The 26228-nt window shown below is 41.8% G+C and overlaps 1 protein-coding gene across 1 annotated transcript in view; it reads right to left on the reverse strand.

Moving 5' to 3' along the window:
- Nucleotides 1-6949: 6949 nt before the first annotated feature.
- Nucleotides 6950-26228, reverse strand: part of chsy1 (chondroitin sulfate synthase 1) — a 75710-nt gene continuing 56431 nt past the window's right edge. Inside the window, exon 3 of the mRNA XM_044345576.1 lies at nucleotides 6950-10203. Coding sequence (XP_044201511.1) covers nucleotides 8611-10203 — 1593 coding nt within the window. The 3' untranslated portion in view covers nucleotides 6950-8610. The remainder of the gene's footprint in view (nucleotides 10204-26228) is intronic.

The following is a 26228-nucleotide window of genomic DNA, read 5'->3' on the forward strand; positions in this document are numbered from 1 at the left end:
ACTTCAACAAGACAGTACAGTGAAAAAGCAGAGACTATTTAGACTACTAAGGTGACAGCGCTTCAGTGTCCAGCATGGGGAGTAACCGCACAACATCCTCATCCGCCAGTGCGGCAGCAAGAACCTGTGCCAAGGCTGAAGCAGCTAAAGCACTGCTGCATTTGCAGAGAAGGAGGCAAAAAATGGAACAGGCTAAAAAGGAAGCAGAGTTACACTCAGGAAAAGCTAAGTTGGAGGCAGAACTGGGAACACTAGCCTTTCAATGAGAGGCAGCTGCACAAGCTGTAGCAAGCTGAGGCTCTAGAGGCAGCTGAAGAAGCGGAGAAAGTGACAACATTGGACAATATCAGGAAGCCAGTGTTGGAAAGGGATGTTGCAGAGTGCACAAGTGAAAACGTGGAAGAACCGAGTAAACTCCACTCATCACATACTGGCTCACCTTTTCCTTCTACCTCCCCACTTCTACATGCTCCCGGTGAAAGCCTCATCACATGGGGAAGTCCTGTGGAAGATTATCCATACCCATGACATAGCAGGAACAGTAGACCACCTGTTGCTCATGATTCATCTGTTAACACCTTTGTATCACTCCCCAGGAGGATTGCTACCCTTCCAAGGGAGAGTGAGCGCCAGAGGGATTCCAGGTCAGCTCACCCCTCCATAATCCTTACAGCCCAGTCCTGTGTTCCCCAGCATGCTGCATCTTCCACTGGCCCTGCACCTGTAACAGAAGACTTTGCATGTTACCTAGCTCTTTGTGACTTGGTGAGCACAAGTCTCTTCTGTTTTGATGATAGGCCTGAAAGCTACAGTGCATGGCAGTCATCATTCAACAATGCAATAAGAGGTCTCGGTCTCAGCTAGTGAGGAATTAGATCTGCTGTCAAAGTGGCTTGGCAAGGAATCATCTGAGCATGTCAAAAGTATGCGCTCTGTGCATATCAGGGACCCTGAGGCAGTGCTAAGGAAGGCGTGGGGACGGCTTCAGGACTGCTATGCTTCACCGGAAATTAAAGAGAAATTATAGAGAATGCTCTATTCAAAAAAAAAGACAATTTCCCTAGAATTTACATCAAGATTACATCAAGTTAAGGGAGCTGGGAGACCTTCTTATGGAGCTTCAGCATGTCAAGGAGGAAGGCTACCTGCTGGGTTTGGTGTACCTGGATACAGCCCGTGGCATCAGCCTCATCGTTGAGAAACTTCCTTATGGCCTCCAAGAGAAGTGGATCTCCCATGGCTCACAGTATAAAGAAGAGAATGGGGGCTGTTTCCCTCCATTTGGCTTCTTTGCTAAGTTCATTTGTGATGAGGCATGTGTGAGAAATGACCCCAGTTTCTTTCTTCCAAGTAGCAGCAGCGGTACCCTTGGGAAACCAGACAGACCCCCACTAAAGAACTCATGCACAAGGCACCCAATATCTGTCCACAAGACAGATATCTCAAAGGTTTGGGACCCTGACAGAGACACCCACTGAGGAAATGTAGAGGCTTCAGAGCAAAGACTCTTGATGAAAGGAAGGCCTTCCTCAAGAAAAACGGGATATGGCAAGGAGGAAGGAGAACACTCTTCTAACATACCAGCAGTAAATTCCCAGTGCACTGAAGTTTGCGGTGTAGGCCAAGCAGCTAGGTCCTGCTCAAAGATTTGTCTAGTCAGAGTGTATCCTCAGGGTCAGTGCGACAAGGCCATCAATATGTATGTCATACTGGACATCCAAAGTAATCGTTCATTGGCTAGGTCAAACTTCTTTGAGCTGTTCAACATTCAGAGCCACCCATCCTCATACTACTTAAGAACCTGTGCTGGTACTGCCGACATGTCTGGAAGAAGAGCAGAGGGTTTTCAAATTGAATCGCTTGACGGAAAGGTCAGTCTTGCTCTCCCGGCACTTATTGAGTGTAATGAAATACTCAATAATCACTCTGAAATACCAACACCGGATGCGGCTCTCCACCATCCACATTTGAGAAGTGTGGCAGCCAACATTCCAGAGCTTGACTCTGTTGCTGAGATTCTCCTGCTGTTTGGAAGAGACATTGTCAGAATGCATAAAGTCAGGCAGCAGATCAATGGGCCACACAACGAACCTTTCGCTCAAAAACTGGATCTGGGCTGGGTGCTGGTGGGCGATGTGTGTTTGGAGAATGCGCATAAGCCAACTGTGAGCACACTTAAAACTAATGTGTTGGAGAATGGCCGCCCTACTATCCTAACTCCCTGCAAAAGCTTCCTGCAGCTTAAGGAGAAAGTCTGTGATGACGTGGAGTCACAAGATAATCCCTTCAAGCTAAGGAAAGTCACAGAGCAAACACTGTTCAACAGGACAAAATTGGACAATAAGCTTGCCCCGTCCATTGAAGACATAAACTTCCTAAACATTACAGACAAAGAAGTTTATAGAGACGAGACACACCATTGGGTTGCTCCCCTCCCATTTAGAGTGCCAAAGCAGCACTTACCCAACAATTGTCAGCAAGCACTCAATCGACTCGCCTCACTGCAACGCACACTGGGTAGGAAACCCGAAATGAGAGAGTAGTTCATCACTTTCATGGGAAAGATTTTTGAGAACAGCCATGCTGAGCTCCACCGCTGAGGGACAATGAAAAATGCTGGTACCTGCCAACTTTCGGCGTCTATCATCCGCAAAAGCCAGGTCAAATCAGAGTGGTGTTTGACTCTAGTGCCAAGTGTTCTGGTGTCTTTCTGAATGATGTGCTCCTCACTGGCCTGGACCTTAACAACTCTCTTCTGGGAGTTTCTTCAGAAAGGAACAGGATGCAATCCTTGTGTACATCCAACAAATGCTCCATTGTTTTCTCGTCAAGACCATAGGAATTACCTAAAATTCTTTTGGTACAGAGACAATGACATGGCCAAGGATATCATCGACTATAGGATGAGGGTCCATGTTTTTGGCAACAGCCCTTCTCCAGCTGTTGCCGTCTATGGGCTAAGAAAGGCTGTCCGGGAGGGTGAATGAGAATATGGAGCAGACACTGTGCAGTTTGTGGAGTGCCATTTCTATGTGGATGATGGGCTTCTGTCCCTACCTACTGAAGCTGAGGCCATCGACCTCCTACAGAGGACTCAGGCATCCCTCAGTGACTCAAACCTGCGGCTACACAAGTTTATTTCAAACCATCAAGCTGTAATGGGTGCATTCCCACCTCAAGACTGCGTGGCAGGTATTGAGAACCTGGACCTCGGTGGAGAAATCACAACCATGCAGCGCAGTTTGGGACTCTGTTGGGAGTTAGTATCAGACACTTTCACCTTTGCAGTGTCAACTAGTGACAAGCTATTTACTCGGCATGGAGTCTTGTCCACAGTAAACAGTCTTTTCGACCCCCTTGGTCTTGTGGCTCCAGTCACTATCCAGGGAAGAGCTCTGCTGAGGGACCTCATGGCAGACATGAGTGATTGGGATATGCCACTCCCAGAGGAGAAACTCCATAAGTGGGAAACGTGGAGAAACTCATTACAAGATTTGAAACAGCTGTCTGTCCCACACACATACACATCAATCTCTCCTTGTAAGGCAACATATACAGAACTGTGTGTGTTTTCGGATTCTTCCATGAGGGCAATTGGTGCAGTGGCATATCTAAGGGCCAAATATGAAGATGGACGGATGAATGTGGGCTTTGTTTTGGGAAAGGCAAGGCTCACCCCTCTTTCTGAGCCTACTATTCCCAGGCTTGAGTTGTGTGTCACAGTGTTAGCCGTTGAGATGGCAGAGCTTATTCAGGAGGAGTTGGATCTCAAACTGGATGCTACCAGGTTCTACTGTGACAGTAAAGTAGTGCTTGGGTACATCTACAATGAGACCAGGTTCTCGTATGTGTATGTGCACAATAGGGTCCAGCGCATCCACCAGTCTACAAAGCCTGAACAGTGGTCCTATATTTACACAGAGAAAAATCCTGCTGACTATGTGTCCAGATCAGTCCTGGCATCATGTTTGGCGCATACAACATGGTTTACCGGACCCACTTTTCTGCACAGACTCCCTAAAGATGATCCAGCAACGGAAGAGACCTTTGAGCTAGTTAGCCCAGAGAAAGACAGAGATTCGGCCTTAAGTGAGCAGTTCAATTACAAAGATTCAGGAGAGAAATCTTACTCTCAAACGTTTCCAGCGTTTCTCCAACTGGAAGTCACCATCAGAGCCACAGCATTCCTCATCCACATCACCAGATCTCACAAACACTCTAAACAGCCTAACAGATGTAAGGGGTGGCATTGTTGTAACCTTCCTCGTACTCCAGATGAGTTGTCTCAAGCCAAAGATGTCATCATTAGGGCAGCTCAGAGAGAAGCCTCCCCCAAAGACTTCATGTTGGGAACTGTAGCCAAAGACAGCACTCTTTTAAAGCTCAGCCCTAGTCTTGAGAACAATCTCATCTCTGTTGGAGGCCGGCTGAAACATGCATACTTGGACACAGGAGAAAAGAATCCACTTATCCTCTCTAAACACAGTCACATTTCTGTGCAGCTGATACCGCACTACCATGACCAGGTGAAACATCTGTCGTCACCTGACAGAAGGAGCCATCAGAGCAGCAGGGTTGTGGACCATAGGGGGTAAGAGGCTCATCAGCTCCATCCTACACAAATGTGTGACATGATGAAGACTCGGTGGCAAATTTGAGGAGCAACATATGACAGATCTACCCCCTGAGCGTCTTCACACATGTCCACCTTTCACATATGTAGGGTTGGATGTGTTTGGACCCTAGTCAGTCATGGCCAGATACACAAGAGGAGGCCAAGCACAAAGCAAGCGATGGGCACTGTTGTTCAGCTGCATGAGTTCAGGAGCAGTCCATATTGAAGTACTGGAATCCATGGACACTTCAAGCTGCATAAATACACTCAGGCGTTTTTTCACCATCTGTGGGCCTGCAAAACAGCTCAGATCTGACTGCGGCTTTTGTGGGCGCCTGTAAGGAACTTGGACTACAAGATGGACAGCAGAGGGCTGCAGAACTATCTGAGCCAACAAGGCTGCACATGGGAGTTTAATCCCCCTCATGCTTCTCATGTGGGAGGATCATGGGAGCACATGATTTGGGTTACTTGAAAAATCCTTGACTCAATGTTGCTTCAGGAGAACACGCACCTTTCTCATGAAGTCTTGTGCACTCTTATGGCGGAAGTTACAGCAATAAAGAATGCAAGACTGCTAATCCCAGTCTCCATAGACCCCGACTCACCATTCATCCTTACACCTGCAATGATACTCATGCAGAAGGTCAGGGTCCCACCTACTCTTGGGGACTTCATAGACAAGGATCTTCTCCGCAATCAGTGGAGACAAGTTCAAGCTCTTGCCAACAAGTTTTGGACTCACTGGTGCCATGAGTGTCTTCCAACTCTGCAAAGTCGACAAAAGTGGACCGAAGCTTGCAGAAACCTACGTCCAGGTGATATTGGGCTGTTGAGAGACAATCAAACTGCCCGTAATGAGTGGCCTATGGTTATGGTCTGGTCTGTTTTCCCTGAAAGAGATGGAAGAGTCCGCAAAGTGGAAGTCAAAACCACAAATCAGGGCTCTGTAAGGACTTAGCTGAGACCAGTGTCAGAGGTCGCTTTGCTTCTCCCCAAAGACGACTCTTGTTAATGATGTTATGTAATTTCTTGGTAGTGACCTTACAAAGGTCAGGTGGGGAGTGTTTTGCCTTTCAGGCAATTTGTTTTCTAAATATTTTTTGTGTGTTTCATGTAGTTTAGTGCTTTCTACTGTTCAGTCAGACTGCATCACTTCCTGTGTAGACCGGAAATAGGAAGTTGGTGAACAACGGTCTAGTTGAAGGAGAAGAAATAATTTGTAGCTGGGGTTCAGTTGTCAATCTGGTGTCATCTGGTTGTTCCTCCCAGCAGAAGCATTACCCCCCCCCCCCCCCCCCCCCCCCCCGTGATAATACATTGAGTGACCGCTTGTAATTTAATATATTACGGCAGTCCTGTAATATATTAATGTAATATTGTCTTTGTAAAACCTCTTATCAATTTATTATTTATTTAATTTTTGTTGACACTTTGTCAGATAGGTTTTTTTTAATATTTCTGCTCCTCCACACACTTGTAATCTTATGTGCTTTTGTGTGTGATGTTATCACAACTGTGAGTATATGCAGTCATCTGCACTTAATGAAAGAACTCAATCAAACATTACCTTTAAAGTCTGGGTCAGTAGAAACACAGGACTTAGACAGTGCTGACCTAACTCCTCCTCCCTCACTACCCCCTGCCCTGCCTGTCTTTACAGCCCTGCAGCAGACACAAACGCATGGTACTGACTTATCCCAGCATTTGCTTTGGAGGCCCTGTTTTATTGTCCCTGCAGGGGCTTCCTGACTGTCTAAACTCCAGTGGTCCAACTACAAGATCTGGCCTCCCTCCGCACACTCTCCCTAAGCACTGCTAACGGAGGCAGAAGTGTGTTTTGTGTCAGGAGTGCTTCACTCTGCTACCTTTTGTCTTTTAAGGACAGGGGGTTACACACAGTACGACCAACGAGCTTCAACTCAGCTGCATCACACTTTACTTTAGGATTGATGAGATTCATTGTTGTTATAAATAATTGCATAATTATTATTTGTACGATTAGAATCATAACCAGTAAAACTTTACTTTCAATTGCAAGGTGATGGTAATTTGTCTTTGAAGTGGCTCAATTATGGGGATGTCTGTTGTGAAATTATTCTTTTCTGGACTGGTTATGACAGCTGGCACAGGAATGTTCCCAAGGCTGGATTACTAACAAGGCAAAGTGAAGAACTGCCCCACACCCTCAGGGGTCCTGAAGATCCTTGGTTAGTTGTATTTGTGGATCAACTGCGTTATGTCTGGCAATATGCAGCACTAAAGCACAATTAAAGGCTGAAATGATAAGGACCCTAATAATGTGACTCAGAAAAACAACACAAAAGATTTGGATACTTTTCCCCCATTTTATTTATTTTCAAATAGAAAACATTTCCCACTGGACAGAATTGAAAGAACAAAAATTACAAAAAGTCCAAGAAAATGAAAAAACAAAACAAAAAACACTATGACAGATGACAGCAGTCATTCATCATGTCACATCAGTCTTAAAAATCAGCTGTTCATGTTGTAATGCTGAAAAAGGAACATTAACCTAATGGAGTGCTACAACATACAGTACCTGCCTATAGGCAACACAGGCAGGAGCAGGAAAGTGATTCAGGGTGACCATGAGGAAATCTTCTGCCCTCAAACCTGTAATGCAGGACTAGACCAGGCCAGATCAGAATGTGGGTTTTCAATCACAGTTCAATGAAATCAGCATTGAAGCCACACCTATTTAGACTGGGACCAGCCACAACACTTTATTTCAGCATGAAAGAAAGTAATTTATAAAAAGAGACAGTGATGTGTGAATTGAGCTGGTCGACCAGAGCGCTGCTCCCATTTCAGCCCACTAGAATAAAAGCCAGACTGGTTCCCACTTCACCCATCAGAAAGGCCTGGGATATGTAGAGCTTTGGTGTTTACTCTCCATTATACTGCCAGTTTCATGTTTGTGCCTGCAAACCACCCACCACACACACACACACACACACACACACACACACACACACACAGACACATACACATACACATACACATACACATACACATACACATACACACACACACACACACACACACACACACAAACAGAGGCAACATGATACCTAGAGCAGACTGTGCAAAACTCTTTGGTGATAATGAGTTTAAGAAAAAGTACATGAAAACAAAAAACACTGTCCCACAACTGACATGGTTATACAATCTTTCCAATATACATATTTCAACAGTCAGAGAGTAGAAAATGGAGTCTGCAAATTCAATAAATTAGACAGCAAAAGATGATTTGCAGATATCAAATCCAGCAGTTGGGTTCACAGAAATTAATAATAGAAAAATACAAAAAAATCCTGGAGAGACAGTAACAGTGTTATGTCGTATTACCAAAACCATAACAGCAAACAGAAAAGAAAAACATTGTAAATTAAAGAAATCAAATTAAATGGCCCTTAGTAATCATTAAGATAGCTGTGATTTGAGTTTTCATTGATGAAATGTTGTTTAGAATCAGTCTTTTGTAAACATTCGCAATCGGGAGTTTATTTCGAGCACTGCTGGTCAGAGAGTACATGGACACCGGTCTGTTTTCTGCACACAAGACAAATGGAATATTAAAGGACCATGATCGTGTACTTCACTGAGGTACACATCGATTACCCCTGCCTCCCCTCCTCCCACTGTCCTTACAGATAACATTTAACAGTCTAGAGGAACCTCGAGCCCCAACTGTAATCAGGCTCACTGAAGAATATTGCTCAATATTCTTTCTATCATTAATTGAAACATGTACTTCCATATTAGAGCCAACACTGTCTCTATGAATTGTTCATTATGGGGTTTCTGTATATTTTCTTAAAAAAAAAAAAAGAAGACATATTTTCAAAATATATCCATGTTGCTGTGTCTTTCATTCAGTAAAAAATAAATTAGGTAGTGAAAACACCACTAAGAGGAGGAGTGAGGCCAGACCAGGTTCAGGTTTATGATAGTCTGCGGCCTGGCCTTTCTCATGCTGTCCTAACTGAGCCATTATTGCTGGCCAGTCTCCTGAAGCCGTGGTCGTTCTTCTCCAGCCAGAGCTCGGCCAGCTGCTGGGTGGAGCCGTGCGACGAGGCTTTGGAGCCCAGGCACATCTTATATTGCTTTGCCTCCAGGTTCGGGTCACATATGACCGGGTGGTGGACATGCACTATCCCTGTGTCTGTGCTTCTGAACAACTTAATCCCTGACTGGACAAATTTATTAAAGAGGTCCACATCCTCCAATCCCCACCCCTGTATGGAGGTGTCAAAGCCTCCAGCTCGGATCAAGTCCCCTTTGTAGACGCAGACGATCCCAAAGCCGTAGTTCCTCCACAGGCCTGTCTTGGAGGTGAAGACGTAGTGGTTGTTGCTGGGGACCTTCCCTGCGTATACCACCTTGGGGTCATACTGGCTGAAGATGATGGGGAAGTAGGTCTGCACCCCCAGGGCAGTATTGGCCCGGCAACGCTTGAGGAAATCGCTGGTGAAAAGCAGGTCCACATCACAGTAGAAGAGCAGTGAATCGTTAGTGAAGTGCGACGAGCCCACTTCTAAAGCCAGAGCCCTGGAGAAGGAGCCGGCGACCGGCTTTATCTCCATCTCAGCCCGGGGATATTTCATGTGATACTCCCTCATCAGCTCCACCTGCTTAACCCGCTCAGTGTTGTTGTCTGTGCTGAAGAGCAGGATCAGCAATTTGACATTCTGGTTGGGCATCAGACAAACTCTTTCAAAGTTGGCCATGAAGCGCACAAAGATGTCATAGCGTCCTGACAGAGGTACCAAGATGTTGACTTTCTTCTCTTTTGGTTCCCTCTGTTCCTGGCCTGATGTAGCAAGTTTGAACGGCACCAGCATCTTGAGGGAGTTGGACAAGAATGAAAGGGAGTCTGACTCCTTGTTGATATGGCTGGCCAGGGCTCTTGCATCCATCTCCTCCTCCTCTCTGAACTGGATCTGGCTGAAAGTCTGCTGCAGGTAGGCATGCCTCCTCACAGGAACTGTCATGGTCTTTCCTTTGTGCTTCTTGTAGAGCAACAACAGATCTAGCACGTACTCGGCCCCATATAAAGGATTGACCCTCCGGTAGCCGTACTGGATTTCTTTGAAATCGATGACCCGCCCCCGTGTCTTGGCATTGGCGTTGATCATCTCCATTACCTGCATGATGATGTCATCCAGGGCTTGCCTCTGGGAGGAATCCATCCCCCGGCGGGGTGGTTGCCCGTCAGACGATGAGAACAGGTACTTGCCCGTAAGGAACTCCCACTCCAGGACCTCCTCTCTCTGCCGTGGGTGGAAGCGCATAAATGAGGGTGGCATGCCAAGCTGGAGGTCCTCTCGGCTGGGCTCAGCTGCTCCATAGCGCCCCATCTGGACGATCTCCCGGTGAAGCTGAATGGTGCGATGGCGCAGGTCTGCAATTTTGCGGCTGAGCATGTAGCTGTGTAGGCGATACTGGTAGGGAGGGTTCTTGTTGGGGTGGAGGGTGATGGCTCGATGGATCTTGCTGTTGTGGAGATCTCGTATGTAGCCTTTCTTATTTGGTTCATAGTTCTCGTAGAAGAGCTGCTGCATCTGTGGGGACAATAGACAGACCTGTGTTAGTGGGACTGAGGCCATGTTAAGTTGGAACACTAGATGTTCATTACTTCATATGCATATTCCAATGCAAAATATAACTTTTGCCATGTCTGCCACAAGTACACAGTTAATAGTGACATGATAAATGAAGGTACAGGGATGACCTGCAATTTTTGTTCCCAGCTGCTCCAGACCAAGACCATGATAAGCACTTTGCTTTAAGTACCAGTCTGCTGAGCTCCTGGTCTTCCATAAAGCAGTGTTTCTCATGTACATGATTAAGGCGGCCCACCCAAACAGTTTTAACTTAAAAGTATTTCTTTAGACTTTGGCTTTTCTTAGTCATCATTTCAACATTTTAAATGTCTGCTTGGAAAAACAGAGGAGGAGACAGAGGAGGACGGCCTCCTGCTGTCCTCCTTAGGGCAGGATCTCTTACATCAATTATCATCTATGATTGGCCAAGACACGTAAAATGACGCTCCAGGGGAGGACATCCTCCCTAACCAATCAACAACCAGGATGAAATATTGACATCGCATTGGTCCAATGACAGTTTCCACATTTCATCTTCAATTCTCTACCACTGTAACATACGTGAGTGTGATGAAATGGTAAGAGAAGAAGAGCAGTAAGATATAGATTGATTGTTAGAGTAGCATATTAGAAAATAAATTATGACATGTAAATTGTGAACTATATTTTTAAACACATCAGTAAAAGATGACATCTTATTTAGACCCTTTCAACAACCAAATTTCCATTTTTCAGATTTAGATGTTATGTTTCACTTCTTTTATGGAGCAGTAAATAGCTGCTTCTGTTAGCCAATGCAACAGTTGGCTTGTTGCAGCAACCCTGAAGGACTGTCAAAGACTGTTGTTAAGCTAACTAGAGAACGGATTTGGACTGGGCAGTGCAGCAGCGGCAGGATGTGCTGGGGAGCGGCTGGAGAGAGAACCAACTGGAGAAACAACCAGGAGAGTTAGCTTGTTTGTCATTGTTGCTAATGATATCAGACTGGTTAACTAGCAGACACAAAGTTCTGTTAACTAACAAACTAGATGACCAACAGCCACAAATGGATGTTATGACATGAATACTTCATCTACATGAAAGAAAGAAGAAGACATCAGATAACGTCAGATACAGCTTCTTTCTTTCTGTCTCTTTGGTCGCTAGTTTCATCTCTGATGGTTAAATGTCTCTGTGTGGTTGTTGTGTGAATTTATCTCCTTAACAAGAATGCAGCAGAGATCATATAATGTGTTGTAGGTAGTTTGATTTCTGATGTGAACCTACAGAAAGAAAATACACAGGAAACACATGTAAATCATGTGATATGTTGTCTGTTTTTGATGAGAACATAAATCTGTTGTCACAATATAACATTACTATAAATTTGAATTTCACTTTGTTGGTAAAATGACACATTTTATCCACTCCATGGCTAAAATGAGCACTTCTTTGTTTAGAAACAATACGTATATGCTAAATGTCTTTAAATAACCAGCCTATTCACCACTCAGGGGTTTTTGTTTTTGAAAGCAAATTGTTTTATTGGCATATAAAATTGCCAATGGGACAATGATATAGTTTGATGCGCTTTGTTGTAAGATTCCATGTTGGTTTTCCTCTTGCCCTCCCCAATTTTTTGAGTCACCAGCCGCCACTGCTGTAAACCAATGGAAATACTCTTTCCCCTCTATTCTGCCAATGTAAACTCAAAATTAAGGGCCCAAAAGAGTGTGCTGTAAAGCACCCACTGTACAGCACACTGCTGACAACTAGTAGGTGAGTGAGTGTTTACTGGAGACCCGCTGAAGCTTTACAAATCTACTGTTGCTCAAATTGCAGAAAGCTAAAAATGTAAACATTGGGACAGCTGCTTCAGAGCCGCTGGCAGGAACTCAACCGTGGTCAAGAAGGCAGGGTTTGTGTCATTGCCTCCCAATGAAGGGAGCATCAGAACGGCCGCACCCCAAAGAAAGTCTGATTTGAGAGAACAACTCTGGAATGTAGCCACAAGCCTGCTCCCCATAGAAAAGCCATACAGGGGATAAGACAGGACAGCCCTGAGAGCTATGGAAAGTGATACCTGAAGCTGAATACGATCACAGGAACTGACTGAGTAAGTCTTTGCTTTTCTATGGTTTTAACCTGCATTCCACTGCACCTAAGAGAAGGCAGCCTGCCAATCAAAACACACTGTAACCTTGTCATTAATGGAAGGTTTGAGCCAAGCTGCGCATGCAGATGTGAAGGATCAGCCTTCACATTTGAAACCAGGCCACTGCATTTGCAAAGGCTAACAGAAATTCATGTGTAGTATTCTTTCAAACAGAAAACATTTATTGCAGTTTTTTCTGTCAACAAGTAGGCATCATTCTTACACTCTGCAAATAAATAGCTTCCACTTACTTCCACATCTCTTTGCCTGTATTTGTTTTATCTATATGACAAAGGTTGAAGTCATACAACGAACCGAGTAGTTTCCCTCCCTTCCCCACAGTAATCGTCCTGGCTAGTCCAGTTGCTAGTGATGCTGGGGGAGAGCTCTGTGCCAGCTCAGACTGTTTCCAGCAGGGTAACACCAGTGGTCATCAGCTGACTGCTCAGGATGTTTATGTCTCTCTCCTGTGGTTTCATCATCATTATAACCCTTCGTAATTATATGACCTCCACTTTTGTGGGCACCGTTGTAACTTATGACTCATTAGTGCAATTTCTTCACAGTCATTAACCTCATAACACCCCTGCCTGCTAATCAACTGGAATGGTTCTCTAACACAAGCAAGACAAAGATAAGTCACATGTTATTACTGTGATCTAACACCGTGTTATGGAGACAGTTCTGGGACCTGATGATAAGCAGAATGGAGGATATAAGATCTCAAATCTTTTTTTTAAAAAAAGCACTGTTAACACTATATAAGATACAGCCATGGACATAGTCAAGAAAGACTTGTTCTTGCTTTACACTGAATCCTCAGACACTGAAGAGCCATGTCTTCTGTTTGGTAACAACATACTCTACTGCCATACGTCTCCATTAATCAATCAGTATCAATACAAACACAATAATCGATGTAAAGCAAGAGAAACAACATTATCAAACCAACAAAACAGTCAATGACAAAGGATAAAGTTATCTGAAGTGAAGGGAGACGCCAAAGCAATGAGCCTGAGTCCATGAGAAGGGACTGTGCTGTGATTTCATTAGTGAAATGATAACATTATCCTGCAAAGGTTCAGAGCCTAAATAAGCACACTGCTAGAGTCAACCAGATTGCAAATGCCCCTGAAACTGATTCTGTACAGAGAATCCCTCTCCAGCCTGGCAACCCTCAAGACTCACTCAGAACATCCTACTGGAGGAACTTAAACCAACTACTGTACACGACTAAAAAGAAACACCAGATACCAACTCAGTTTACTATTTAAGATCTATTAACACACAAGAAAGATGATCTGTGACTGGTATTGGTTCCCTAAAAGTATGTTCCTCCACTGTAAATTGCAATTTCAATGTTTTCTTTTAATGATCTCCAAAATGCTCCTCAAGATAGGACCACAGGAGCCATATCATAGGTTTATGTTCTGACCATCAAGTTGAATTATTTCATTATGAGTGCTTCCTTGTTGCATCTGGGAATAAAACATGTTGTCATAGTCGCTGAATTCATCCCAAACTGACCCCACTCTTAATTTGCCTGATGTTTTAGCGCGACACATTGGCCGTGTTGCAGCATGTCATGTCCTTTGCTGTCTGTAGCACCAAATGTGTTATATGTGGGATTTGATGATCTGTGTAGCAAATCTGATTGCTGTTTTTTTGAGGTTGACATAAATCGCTGGTGGGACAGTATCCTGATCAGCTGATGAATGTCAAGCCTCATTGACATGCAGCAAAACAACGCTGGTGTGTGGGCTTTCATAGAAAACAATGGGTGTGGGTTATGTGACTCTTTTTTTTTTTTTTTTTTTTTTTCTAAATCAGGTGTCTACAAAGTCAGCTTGCCTTTAGCCACAGACATAACAGAATTTTGAGTTTGCTGAGTGTTATGAGGATGTTTCTTACTGAAGTTAGTTGAAGTTAAATTCTCTCCTTTAGTTTTATGTCTACAAGCTTTTTTGCTGGACTTTTTAATCAAAGAACCAGATATTTTGCCAAATCCATCTCAATGGTAAATGGTGAATGGACTGCACTTTTATAGCGCCTTTCTAGTCTTCCAACCACTCAAAGCGCTTTTGCACTACAAGCCACATTCACCCATTCACACACATTCATATGCTGATGGCAGGGGCTGCCATGCAAGGTGCCAACCTGCTCATCAGTAGGAACTAACCATTTACACACATTCACACACTGATGGCACAGCCATCAGGAGCAATTTGGGATTCAGTATCTTGTCCAAGGACACATCGACATGTGGACTGGAGGAGCTGGGAATTGTACTGCCGATCTTCCCATCTTCCCTGCCACAACCTTGAAGTGCTACAACTATCAGTCGCCAAACATTGTCTATGATAAAATAAAAAACATTTTTACTTCTGGGACCCTGAAGGTTTGAGAACTTACTCCTCAAACTTCACAAAACAATTCAGCTGCCATTCAGATGCCTCCAGTGCTCATACATTTGTCATAATGTGACAGAATCACATCCCAGATTTTAAGACTTTCACTTTGAACAGACAGATGTCCACGTGCCATATCAACTCTGACGGACATTAACCCTATTGTTAATGTTTATATACTTGAATGACATTATGGACTTTCCAAATATGTCTGCAAAAAGAAACCTAATGTCAAGAGCAAGAGTGTTTAGCTAGCTCTTTAAAGAGGTGTAATGTTAAATGATGCTCCAGTAACACAGATACATGCTAGCAGTCAACTATCAGCACTAAAACCCTGTTTACACTTAGCACTAAATGTGATCTGTAACTGGATACATTATCTGGATAAAGGAAAACACATTTTTAATGCAGGTGTAAATGCAAAACTGAAAGCGATCAGATTGACCAGACTCCATTTGGAGGTGGTCAGGCTCGCATTGTGATCTGATCTCAGCAGGTGTAAATGCAATCTCTACACTGTGACCATATTCATAGGAAAAAAAAAAAACAGTCCAGTAAGTTGAAAGGTCACCCTGCTCCACCTCCTCCTGTCAGCTAAAGCAAGCCCTGCAAAAACGACAAGTAGTAACAACAGCTAAAAGTCTTCAGTTGCAAAAAAGTTAGTGAGTTAGAAATTAACTAAGTCCATTTGTTTCTTTGATCTGGAACGTGCCATGTTTGTTAACAAGTCCACCAGCCCCACCTAGCTAATGCGCACACTGAGGTCCAATCTCAATGCAGGCACAGCTAAGAAAATGAGAGGGCATTATGATACCAGGTGTAAATGCAAAGACCCATTGATCTGATATCATTATCCAGATAAAGATCACATTTTAATACCAGGTGTAAATGAGGCCTGCGTGAGTGTTGCATGTATAAAGGCTTGTGTGTGTGATGCTAGGCTTTGGTGCAGCAGAGGAAGTGAAGCCTGTGACTCAGTCAGAGCAGTAGGTGAGGGATGGCAGAGCAGCATGGCTGCAGCTCTGGCTGGGTTTAATCTGCAGGACAATGGGCAGCGCCTGCCTCCAAGCAGGCCATGCAAATCTAATTGGAGACGGCATTATTCTGCTGTAATTGGCTCTTTTGTAAACAAGGGTGGTCTGTCCAAACTAATTTCTCCACTCAGGGAAAAGCTTGTGACACTGAACACAGCTCCACAAAACGTCTGGTATTCATGTGTGTGATGGGAGGCAGTCATAACATTAGGCAGTATCAACTGCATCATGACACCAGATGACTTCATTAATATTAGCTTTCTAGCTTGTTGACTGCCGGTGAGGGAGACCATGCAGTCCACAGATCAGACAGCTCAAGCAGAGAACTACACTGAGCTGACCACATTCCATTAGATCAGAGGTAAGCTGATTTACACCTGACTGCCCCCCATCAACGGCTAAAATCCTCCAGATTCTTTGCTGGAACTTTGGTAAGCGTTCATTATAAGCAGAACTCCAGTAAGATAGATCTTCTGAAAAATTACTGAAAAAATTCTGAGCAACCATTTTTTTTTTCATAGTGATAGTTAGGGAGCACTGCTTTAGCCTCTGTTCACATATACAGATTGGAGAAGTGACAGGATGCCAGTCATTGCACGTTGATTGTTGAAACCTATTTTAAGAGTGAAAAGGCACCCAGCGGTGCGATGTGGGGAAGCTGAAAAAACGTTCAACTTTATGGAAATGTCCTCTGACATGCAGAAGCTTGTCATGCTTGTTTTGATTCCCTTGTGAAATGGAGGCACAGAGTTGTTTTCTACTTCACTCATGTACATGAAAAAACTTCAAACAAAATGGAGCTGGTCAATCGTGTGAATTGACTTAAAAAGTGAATTTTTAAGTGAAATCTTTATACTGAAGGCATATTTGAGATTTCCACTGTAGTGCAATATCTGCAATAAATGACTAAGAATGAAAAGTCATGACTTATATTTTCCTGTTTTTTCTCTGCAATGCCTCATCTAAAAACTGTGACTCCAGCACAAACCAATTACAGACTTTATTTATTCTAGAACTTCTCTAGCTCTTATTTCATGCCTTGTTTGTGTTTAAACTATAAAATGTATTTATAATTCAATCTGAATCATGTCCAGTAACATTCTGTGACACCAGTAATACTATACTGGTAACAGTATTGTAGGTCTAGGCTTAAACCAGTTACTGTGAATTGTGTAGAAATTCCTTCAGTTATCCTAAAAAAAAAAACAAAACAACTGACAGCACGGCCGATGTACAGTACCAAAAGTTTGGACGCGCTTTCTCATTCATGAGAATGGGAAAGCGCGTCCAAACTTTTGACTCATACCGTAGTTCAACTCACTATGAAACGAGAAGGGTCAGAAAAAATATAACACCCATGAAATCATAAAACTGTGGCAAGAGGGTGATTCAGAAGAAACAACTGATTGAGTCAGCAGAGAAACTGGAGAATAAGTGAAAGTTGTGGCCTCAAATCATTTGATGAAGCAGCAAACAAAGACAAGGTGCAGTTTGAACAGGGCCAGGTCAGGATATTACAAAGGCAGCAGGCAGGATATGAAAACAGAACTACAGACTCAGTCCTGCCAAACAGAGAAAGGAAAGCAGAATCACTTTGTTCTAGGCTCATACTTATACTTAAGTACCTCATAGTAGGAAATTCATCCTAACTGGCCCAAAACTGACAAATATGTCTTATACATTTAGGCAGAGGACAATTTTTTTTTTTTTAACTTATGAAAGTCTGCTCCAGGATAGAAGAGCTGCAGAAATGTTCTGGCCTGTGAGGAGTTCCCAGCAGGTAGAAAATGGAAATACAGAATGTAAACCTTAAATTTAAAATAACTAAAAAATGTAGTCAGCTTTTTCTTATTACTGATGAAAATGATTCGGGTCCCAGACAGCTGTGATTGTGTCTGCAGTATCAGACATAGGCTTCGTTCACACACTGTAAGCTTTAGTGCTCCATTCAGATTTATTGCTCTGATCTGATTATTTTTAGTTTTTGTTTGGCTGTTCTTATTATTTTGAAAATGTGGCCAATATCAGATTCCAGCATGAACTGATCACGATTCTGAATTGACCTGCATGCACAAAAGAACAATCACAAAGATGTCACACACAGTATGCTGTAATACGGAAAAGAAACATGGAGGCCGCTGAAGTCAGTGTTTCGGTTTCATTTAAAAGTTGATGTGCAGTGGAAGCCTGCAAATTTGTGAGCAGAAGTGTCACTCCAAATACTTATGAGGTCTAATCGTCGGCTGTGATTGGCCACCGCAGTTTTCAGATGCAGTGACGTCAGGTTGCCAGTTGACTCTGGCTCAATTTTCCAGTCGCAGTCTGGTGCGGTGCCGCAGCGGCCAAAACACCCTCAGCCGAAATGCACTACCTCCATTCAAATGAATGGGAGGACTGGCGTTTTCTCTGCACTGCCTGATTTGGTCTGAATACGGCCTAACACCTCACTGTCTCTCCACTGACTACCTCCACTGCAGCTGTCTTCCATGTCTGTATCCACTCAGTGACTCTTGCCAGAGCTAAATTGTGACGAATGTCAATCTAGAATGACCTAAAAGTCGCATGAATTCAGATATGACTGTGCATTGCAAAACCAAATGAGAACTGTATCTGATTTAGCACCACATATGAAAGTGGTCCAAATCAGGATTAAAAAGATCAGATTCCATGTGATTTGTGCCGTTAACACTGTTACAAAAAAACAGATCTGAGTCACGTATGAGCAAAAACCAAAGATTTGGTTCACTTTTTCCTGCAGTCTGAATGTAACCATACAGAATCATTTCCTCATCAACAAACACTACTGAAATGTTTCAAAGCAAATTGATGGTTTCCTTGCAATTGTGAATGCCATAAGCATCTCCAAACATAAACACTTTAAAGTTACTACAAGCAACATTCATTTTGTGTTGATTTCAGCAGCCCCTGTGGACAAAAGCAGAAGTGTTTTCCTGGAATGAAGACTGCATTTCCCATGAGCACCACTGCCTTGTGTCATAAAGTTCTTGGCTAGTGTGTCTATTTGTTTTGGAAGCAAGTGAAAGAAAGACACTACTTATTTTTAATACTTTTTTTTTTTTTTTTATACACAGCTGTTTGCAGGATGCATGGTGATGAGGTACTGTACCTGTGGCTATGTACGATTAATAATTGTGATATGACAATGGTGAAACAAAGTCAACTTTGTTTAGTATCCTTCATACAGATAGGTTACATGTAAGGCTGCATTCACACGAATGGAACCACTATGAAACAATCAGAAAATGTTTTATATCTCAGATTCCTTTGCCACACCACTGATCGCTCTCTTCATTCAGTCTCTCGCTCGCTTGACCTCTGCTGCTCTCTCTCTCTCGTGCTCTCAGCTCACTTGTTCTCTATCTCTCTTTTTCTCTCGTCTTTTTAAAAATGACTCGGGAAGCTGACAAGTCTAACTTTACTTTTAATGTCATCAAACAAGAGAAGAGAATATACTCCCCTTGTCCAAGTAACGTCTTTGTCCTCACTTATGCTACAATGCTACATGTAATGTAAACACAGGCTCTTTCCGTCTGCGTGCCGTAAATTGTTTCGTCTGATTTTGCAGGGAATCTGATGGTCTCATTTGCTTATGTAGGTCATATAGAGGCATCATGAGACTAATTCATAACCAGTTAAAAACTCCTTGTATTAACTTTAAATAACATACTATCAACATACATAATCATCCTACATGTTACATTATTTTCTAGATGAATACAATGGACACTGGTTGAAAATTCAATCTTTTCCTTTCTTGTGGTTCTTAGAATAACATCACCAAAGCTACTGGGCTACAAACTGCTCAAACAGAGACATTCCAGTTGCAACATTACAACTCGGATGGAAACTGATCAAATTAAAAAAACAAACATGCTGACAAATGTTTATCTTTTCCAAACCGTTTTTCCAGAACATAGCAGCAGTCTGTGTGAGTAAGCAGGCTGTGTTGTTTTTCTAGAAAAATGACCGCAGGGATACGACTCAAACGCTGACATGTTCCTGCAGCACAGCCAGAAGTATCTGACTTATTCAAATCACAATCACTTTATCTAACATTATGCAAGCTTGGTGCACTACACTGTATTGAATTTACTATTGAATTCTTCTACTACAGTCATGTTTCCACTTAGGTCACTGCTAGTCTTGATGATTCAACATATTGGCAGTGCTTCCCAGTCCACATACCAACTGGAGAAATCTAGACAAGGAAACTGACAGAGCAGCACTATCCCCTCCTCCAGCAACTAAACTCCACTGTTTCCATGACAAAAAACCTCTGGGCCTGTATTTTTCTTTTTTATACTTTATTACAGGAGTTACTAAAAATCTAAATTTACTTACATATGATGTTGTTCATATTTACATCATTCCTCCAATATTTATGTATTTTATAGTGAAAAAATAATATTAGTAGTAAAAGTATAAAAAAACAGATTAATAATAATAATAATAATAATAATAATAATAGCAATAAAGAAAAAGGAAAAGGAAAAAGAATGAGAAAAAATGGAATTAAGTAGGCTTGTATAATATACAGTATATATATATATATTTAAAGTATTTTTAGTTCCACTTAAATCTGAGGTTTGCTATAGAATCATCTGTCAGTCGTGTACCTATACATAGAGACTAACTTTCATTAATTTTATCTTCTGAATGATTACTATATCATTTTATTGTTTTCATTAGTTCTGGAAATGAGAGTTTGGGAGAGGTAAGACATAGAATGACATTGTCTGCATAAGTGCTAATTTATGGCGTTCCTGGCCTATAGTTAGTTCCTTTATTTTATCTTGCTGTCTGATCTCTTCAGCAAGTGGTTCCATACACAGGGTGAAGATCAGTGCAGACATTGAATCCCCTTGTCTGGTCTTCTTTTGTATATAAAAGCGTCTTGATAGAGTACCATTGAGTCTCACTCGAGCGACCAGGTTTTTATACATTAATTGTAACCATGAAACAAATGTAGGGTGAAAACCAAATGCTTTTACTGTTGTAAAACTAAATGACTCTATCAAAAGCTTTTTCTGTGTCAAGTGTCAACAAAAGTAGATCTTTCCCATTTTTTTTTTGTGAAGAGTCAATTATATTTAGACTGTATCTTATATAAAAATCTATGATAAAAATCTATTGGAAATAAAACCAGGGCCTGTATTTATCAAACTGCTAAAAGTGACATTTTGGACTTCAAATGAAGGGGCATGCATTTGACCTTAAGCTTCCACTTCCACACTCAAAACCTCAATAAGTCATGTCAATTACACTGTAGTCTTAAGAGGCCAGCATTAAGACATTTAGATCATAACATAGTGCATACTGTATCACTTAATGTGATTCAGAGGGCTCTATTTCCATGGAGGTGCAACAGCCAGCACAAGCAGCGCTTGTTTGGTATTTTTCCTGACCATGAAACTAATTTTGCCTGTCTGTGTGGTATTTTGGTGACCAGCGCAGAGCCACACACACACACACACATCAGGCTGGTTAGTTATAACTTGCCTGTTTATGTGGGAATCATCTGGTTACCAGGGCTCATAATAGCCTCTTTTCCAACTTTCTTTTTAGCAAAAGTAGCGTCTCATGTATCACTCTTGAAATGTGTTGTGGTATGTGAAATAGCTTAAATTTGATGTGATCATATAAATGGCTTCATCAAATTTAGTTATTTATTTCTATCGTCATTGTACAAATCAACATTTAAAAAAACCCACTCTGCCATTGGCTGCAGATTTGTGGTGCTGTGTGTTCACGTCCCGATGCTCTACATTTCCAGACAACAATAATATAACTTCCTGAGGAAGCATATTTCCATTTGATGAACTATTACTGTCATGCTTCACTGTGATTTGCTCAGTGGTTTCAGAGTTATGAGAACAGTGAAGTGACTGGCAGAGAGTATATCTATTAATCACCACACCCTCTGATCTTTATTCACCTTCATCCAGACCTTTCACATTTCGTGCTGCTGCACATACATGAACCAAAAAAGCAGATGCTCACACAGTTGATGCGTCCAAGACCTACCACTTAGCATGTGTCGTTGTGCTTGCGCGGTTAAAATAGGACCCAAAATGTTAAAGTATAATGCTGGTGATATTCTATATTTTACTGAAAAAACCAACAATGAATTGATCTACTAACAAGTATTGTGTATCAAAGCCTGATTTATCTTATTCCTCTGTGCCATAGACCTCCATTGTTGTCCAAAAACTATTCATAACACGTCAATGAGCCACATCGTTGCACGGGGTGACATGTTCCTTCATCAAGTTTATTTTGACTCAATCTCACACACACCGTCCTGCTGCCAGAAATACTCACTGGAACACCAAATGTGGATTAATGCGCCACTGGAAGTAGTGCCCAACAAATGCGCTACTTCCTCCTGTTCGAGATACGTTTGCTAAAAATTTCAGTGGCCAGCTGTTTTAGGAAATTACTTTTGAAAATGAATGTATAATTTGTGAGGTGTTCTTAAAGATTTACATCTTGAGTAAGAAACAGTGGGTTTTGGGCTTAGTCATAGAAATGGATAGAAATGGAACACGTTGGTTTGGGTTTTTTCATGCAATTTGTTGACAATAAGAAACACATAGCACATATAATACCAGTCTTATCCTTTAAACTGTCAGTACATTATTGGAGAAAGGTGAATGTCTGAAAAGGGTTTACCTTTATTTTCTGTGACATTTAATCAGGTCATTTCAGTCAATCATAAATCAGTGTGATCAATCTTCTGATCAAGCTTCATGTATTGTACATCGCAATAAGGAGACAATCACAACCCGATAAGTGTCATTATCTCTTAGTGCTGCCACTGGATATGAGCTCTTATTACCCCGGCATGCTGAGAGCACTAATAAAGGAGGAATGTGAACAGGCACTTTGGTTTGTGTGTCCACTGAGGATTGGACAGGACTGGGTGACAGGGAACAGAAAAGGCCCTTTGTTCCCTCCAGCGAGTTCCTCTATCCAGATGTCTTCTGTAACTCAGGCTCCCAGGGAGAGATGGGAGATATGCACTGTTACATGGATTAAATTACGGAAGAGAATTAAGGCCATGTGAAAAAAATGTTTTCTCAGATTTCTTGCAGTTCTCAGAAAAAAACAAAACAAAACAAAACAACAAATTCTGAGAATAAAGTCTGAAGCGATATCAAAACTGTGAGATGAAGTCACAGTTTTGATGTCCTGGTTACCACCTTCATAACCCATTCAGACCAACCCAGTGACACAAGTTAGACCCACTGCGGGGGTCTATCTGTATGGTGGGTCAGAGGCTACCTGGCTCTGATGACCTTGTTTTGCTACCAAGAATGGAAATAAATTCAATGATACCAGTGTTTAAATGTCATTTGACTGACTCACCGAAAAAAGTGAGAGAAATAGAAAGCATGTACATTTTAAAACAGTTCCTGATGACATCTGTTGACAGCGAGGGTTTCCGTTTACATAAAGACCTTTTATCTGATTTTTAAAAAATGTTATATGAACCAACAGGCACAGATCAAAAAGTTGAAACACCTGTGGCATACAAAAACACTGTAACGTAATAGATAGTGTATATATTCATCCCAACTCTTCATTTTCCCATCCTGTCCTGATTATCGTGACACAGCATAATCCAAACATCCTCCCAACCAGAGGACTCACAGACATACCATCAGATGTCAGCCTCTGGTGGAGGACATGGCTTCAGCCTGAGGTCTCTGCCAAACAGTCCTTAACATAGCAGCCTCTGCAACCATGTCGCTGGACAGATGTGAGTGGAGGCCTGAGGGACAGCTGATATTATACCCAAACACATTGGGAGTGGTTCAAATAAGCATACAGTGTTTGAGTAAAGCTCATTGAAAACTTATCAGTTAATGATGGAGTAACAGCTCTCCTTGTGATAAGTAACATCATCTGTGCAAGTAAACTGTAGAATACCAATCTAGTGTATGTTTTCATGGTATAGTCTGAAAATGCTGCATAAAAAGAGCTTTTGTCCCAATGTCAGTATCTCTAAAGTATCTCCCCTATTTGTTCTCACTATAGGAGTGCTGAAAATGAGCCCTCTAAAAGCTCAGAGGTGAATTTCTACCTTTGGCAAAGAATCCACAGACAAAGCTCAGTCAAGTGTAACACAACAGAACAGAAGAGCCTTAAACTAAAAGGACATTTATACTCAATTCAGACTGACCCAGTGACGTACATTAAACCCATGTTGGACATCTGTCTGTATGAGTCAACCCTCGACTAGGGTTGGATGCCCTCAAAGCTACCCAGCTTTGGTGACCTTGAGCTTCTGCCAGGAATGGAAATAATTCAGTGATACTGTCACTTAAAGCTATAATATGCAACCATTCCGCATTAAAATGTCTAAAAACGACTAGACCTATGTTATATATTTTGTTGACTTGCGTACTTACATCATCCCAAATGTTTCCAACAATTTTCAAACCCAGAGAAATCTGTAATTTTAATCAAGGTAACTGTCCGTTTCATTTGGTCACCTGTCAATGGTGTCACACCCCCTCTACCAAAGAGTATACAAACACAAGATGTATGCGTCAGCGTTGTAGTAGTCCGCCACAATAGCGTCTACCAAAGAGTATATGCCTACAAGATAATATGTCAGTGGTATGGCTGTCATAAGTTTGGATCTCAAGTTATCAGAGAAACAGGCTGAGCAAACATTAGCAGCAGCTCAGCTAACAGCCCTTCTCGGATGTCCTGTGCCTGCCAAATAGCGTTGGAGAAACACTGATTTTTTTATGTGAAACAGCTGGATTTTTTTTGCTAATTTCCATAAACTGAAAAACAGTAAAATAAATAGAACTTGTTACATTTTGACTCTACCAACACCAAATTTGGTATACAGCCTTGCAGGACTGAAATACAAATTTCTATCATAAATGAGCAAGATCAGTTGAAAAACATGGCTGGCATCAACCAAAATATCTTAGTAAAGGGAGGAGCTTGGAGATTATTGGCCATAACTCATTAACTGTTTGTCGAATCTTTATAAATCATACACTTCAGTCCATCACTGGGTACAGGTCTACCAAAGGATTTTGAGCACGACCCATAAGGGGCTCCACAAATGCCACAAACGTGTATCTGAAAACCCGGTGGACAGAATTTCACCAAAATTAGTGTGCATGCTCTGCGGTTGAGTATTAACCAAAATCTAAAGCGCCATGTTGATTGGTACAAATTGGCATAGCCTATCGCATGTGATGAACCAAGTGTGTTATTAGTGCCACTCCTTCTATGAACAGTATTAAAGTAGCCGAAATGAGTTTGCTAAACTTAGTCAAGGGTGAGACCCACTCTTTGCTACTCACAGCTTTAATGGCCGATTGACTGGCTTCCTGCTGTTGAACACAAAAAGTTGTGAACCTGTGTAGTGCTGTTTGCGGCTATATTTATTGGATGTAATTCTATGGTTTATCAGTGAAGTGTATGAACTACACAGTAGACTGCAGTCTCTGCTAACAGAAACAGGGTGACAATAACATACACAGATGGAATTCCATCTCTTTCCTTGGTCTCAGTCATATAATTGACTTCGTAAAGATGAACATCCTTCCAAGATTTATTTCAAGCACTCTCCATAGAAATTTTCCAATACCAAATTCCCTTTCAATTTGCCGGGTGGAAAGATATTGAACTCTCTACTATGAATTATCCCCCAATTCCCATGGTATTGGCTGACAAAAATTTGGAAAGATGTAGAGATAAATTGCAAAATACATGGATCAATGCCCAATTACAAATCTGGAATATGATAATAGAAGAATATAAACTGGACCATAAATTACAAATAATTCAATGGTGTGCCTATGATCTTGAGTTCAAGCCTAATAAAATAGATCATAGATTTCAGTCCTGGATCTTAAAAGAAATAACTACATTCTTTTCTCTTACTGAAAAGGAATACTTAAAGGACTTTGAAAATTTGAGGAAAGAATAGCTACTATCTTGAAAAATTTGATATTTGTAGATACCTACAGATATGTAATCATTTTGAACATGACATTCAAAATAAAACAGACTTTAATGATCCCATATTGAGGATTTTTATTGGTGCCTACAAGAAAGATTCAAATAAGGCTATTATCTCTAAATTTTATAAAGGCCTTATGACAAAAAACCCCACTCTACAGAATACATGAAAGAAAATGGGAATAAGAAAGTTATTTTTCAATATTAATATTGGCTTGATGTATGTAAATTTCAGTGGAAATGCACAAACTTTTAAATGTAGCGGGAGTTCAGGTGGAAGTGTCTTTCTCAATTTTTTTTATTACACCAAAACAGAAAATATCAAATGTTGGAGACAGTGTGGACTTCAAAAAGCCAATCACTTGCATATATTCTGAGAGTACCCAGTGATAA

The sequence above is a fragment of the Thunnus albacares genome, chromosome 1 (assembly GCF_914725855.1).
Source record: "Thunnus albacares chromosome 1, fThuAlb1.1, whole genome shotgun sequence".
NCBI classification, from domain to species: Eukaryota; Metazoa; Chordata; class Actinopteri; order Scombriformes; family Scombridae; genus Thunnus; species Thunnus albacares.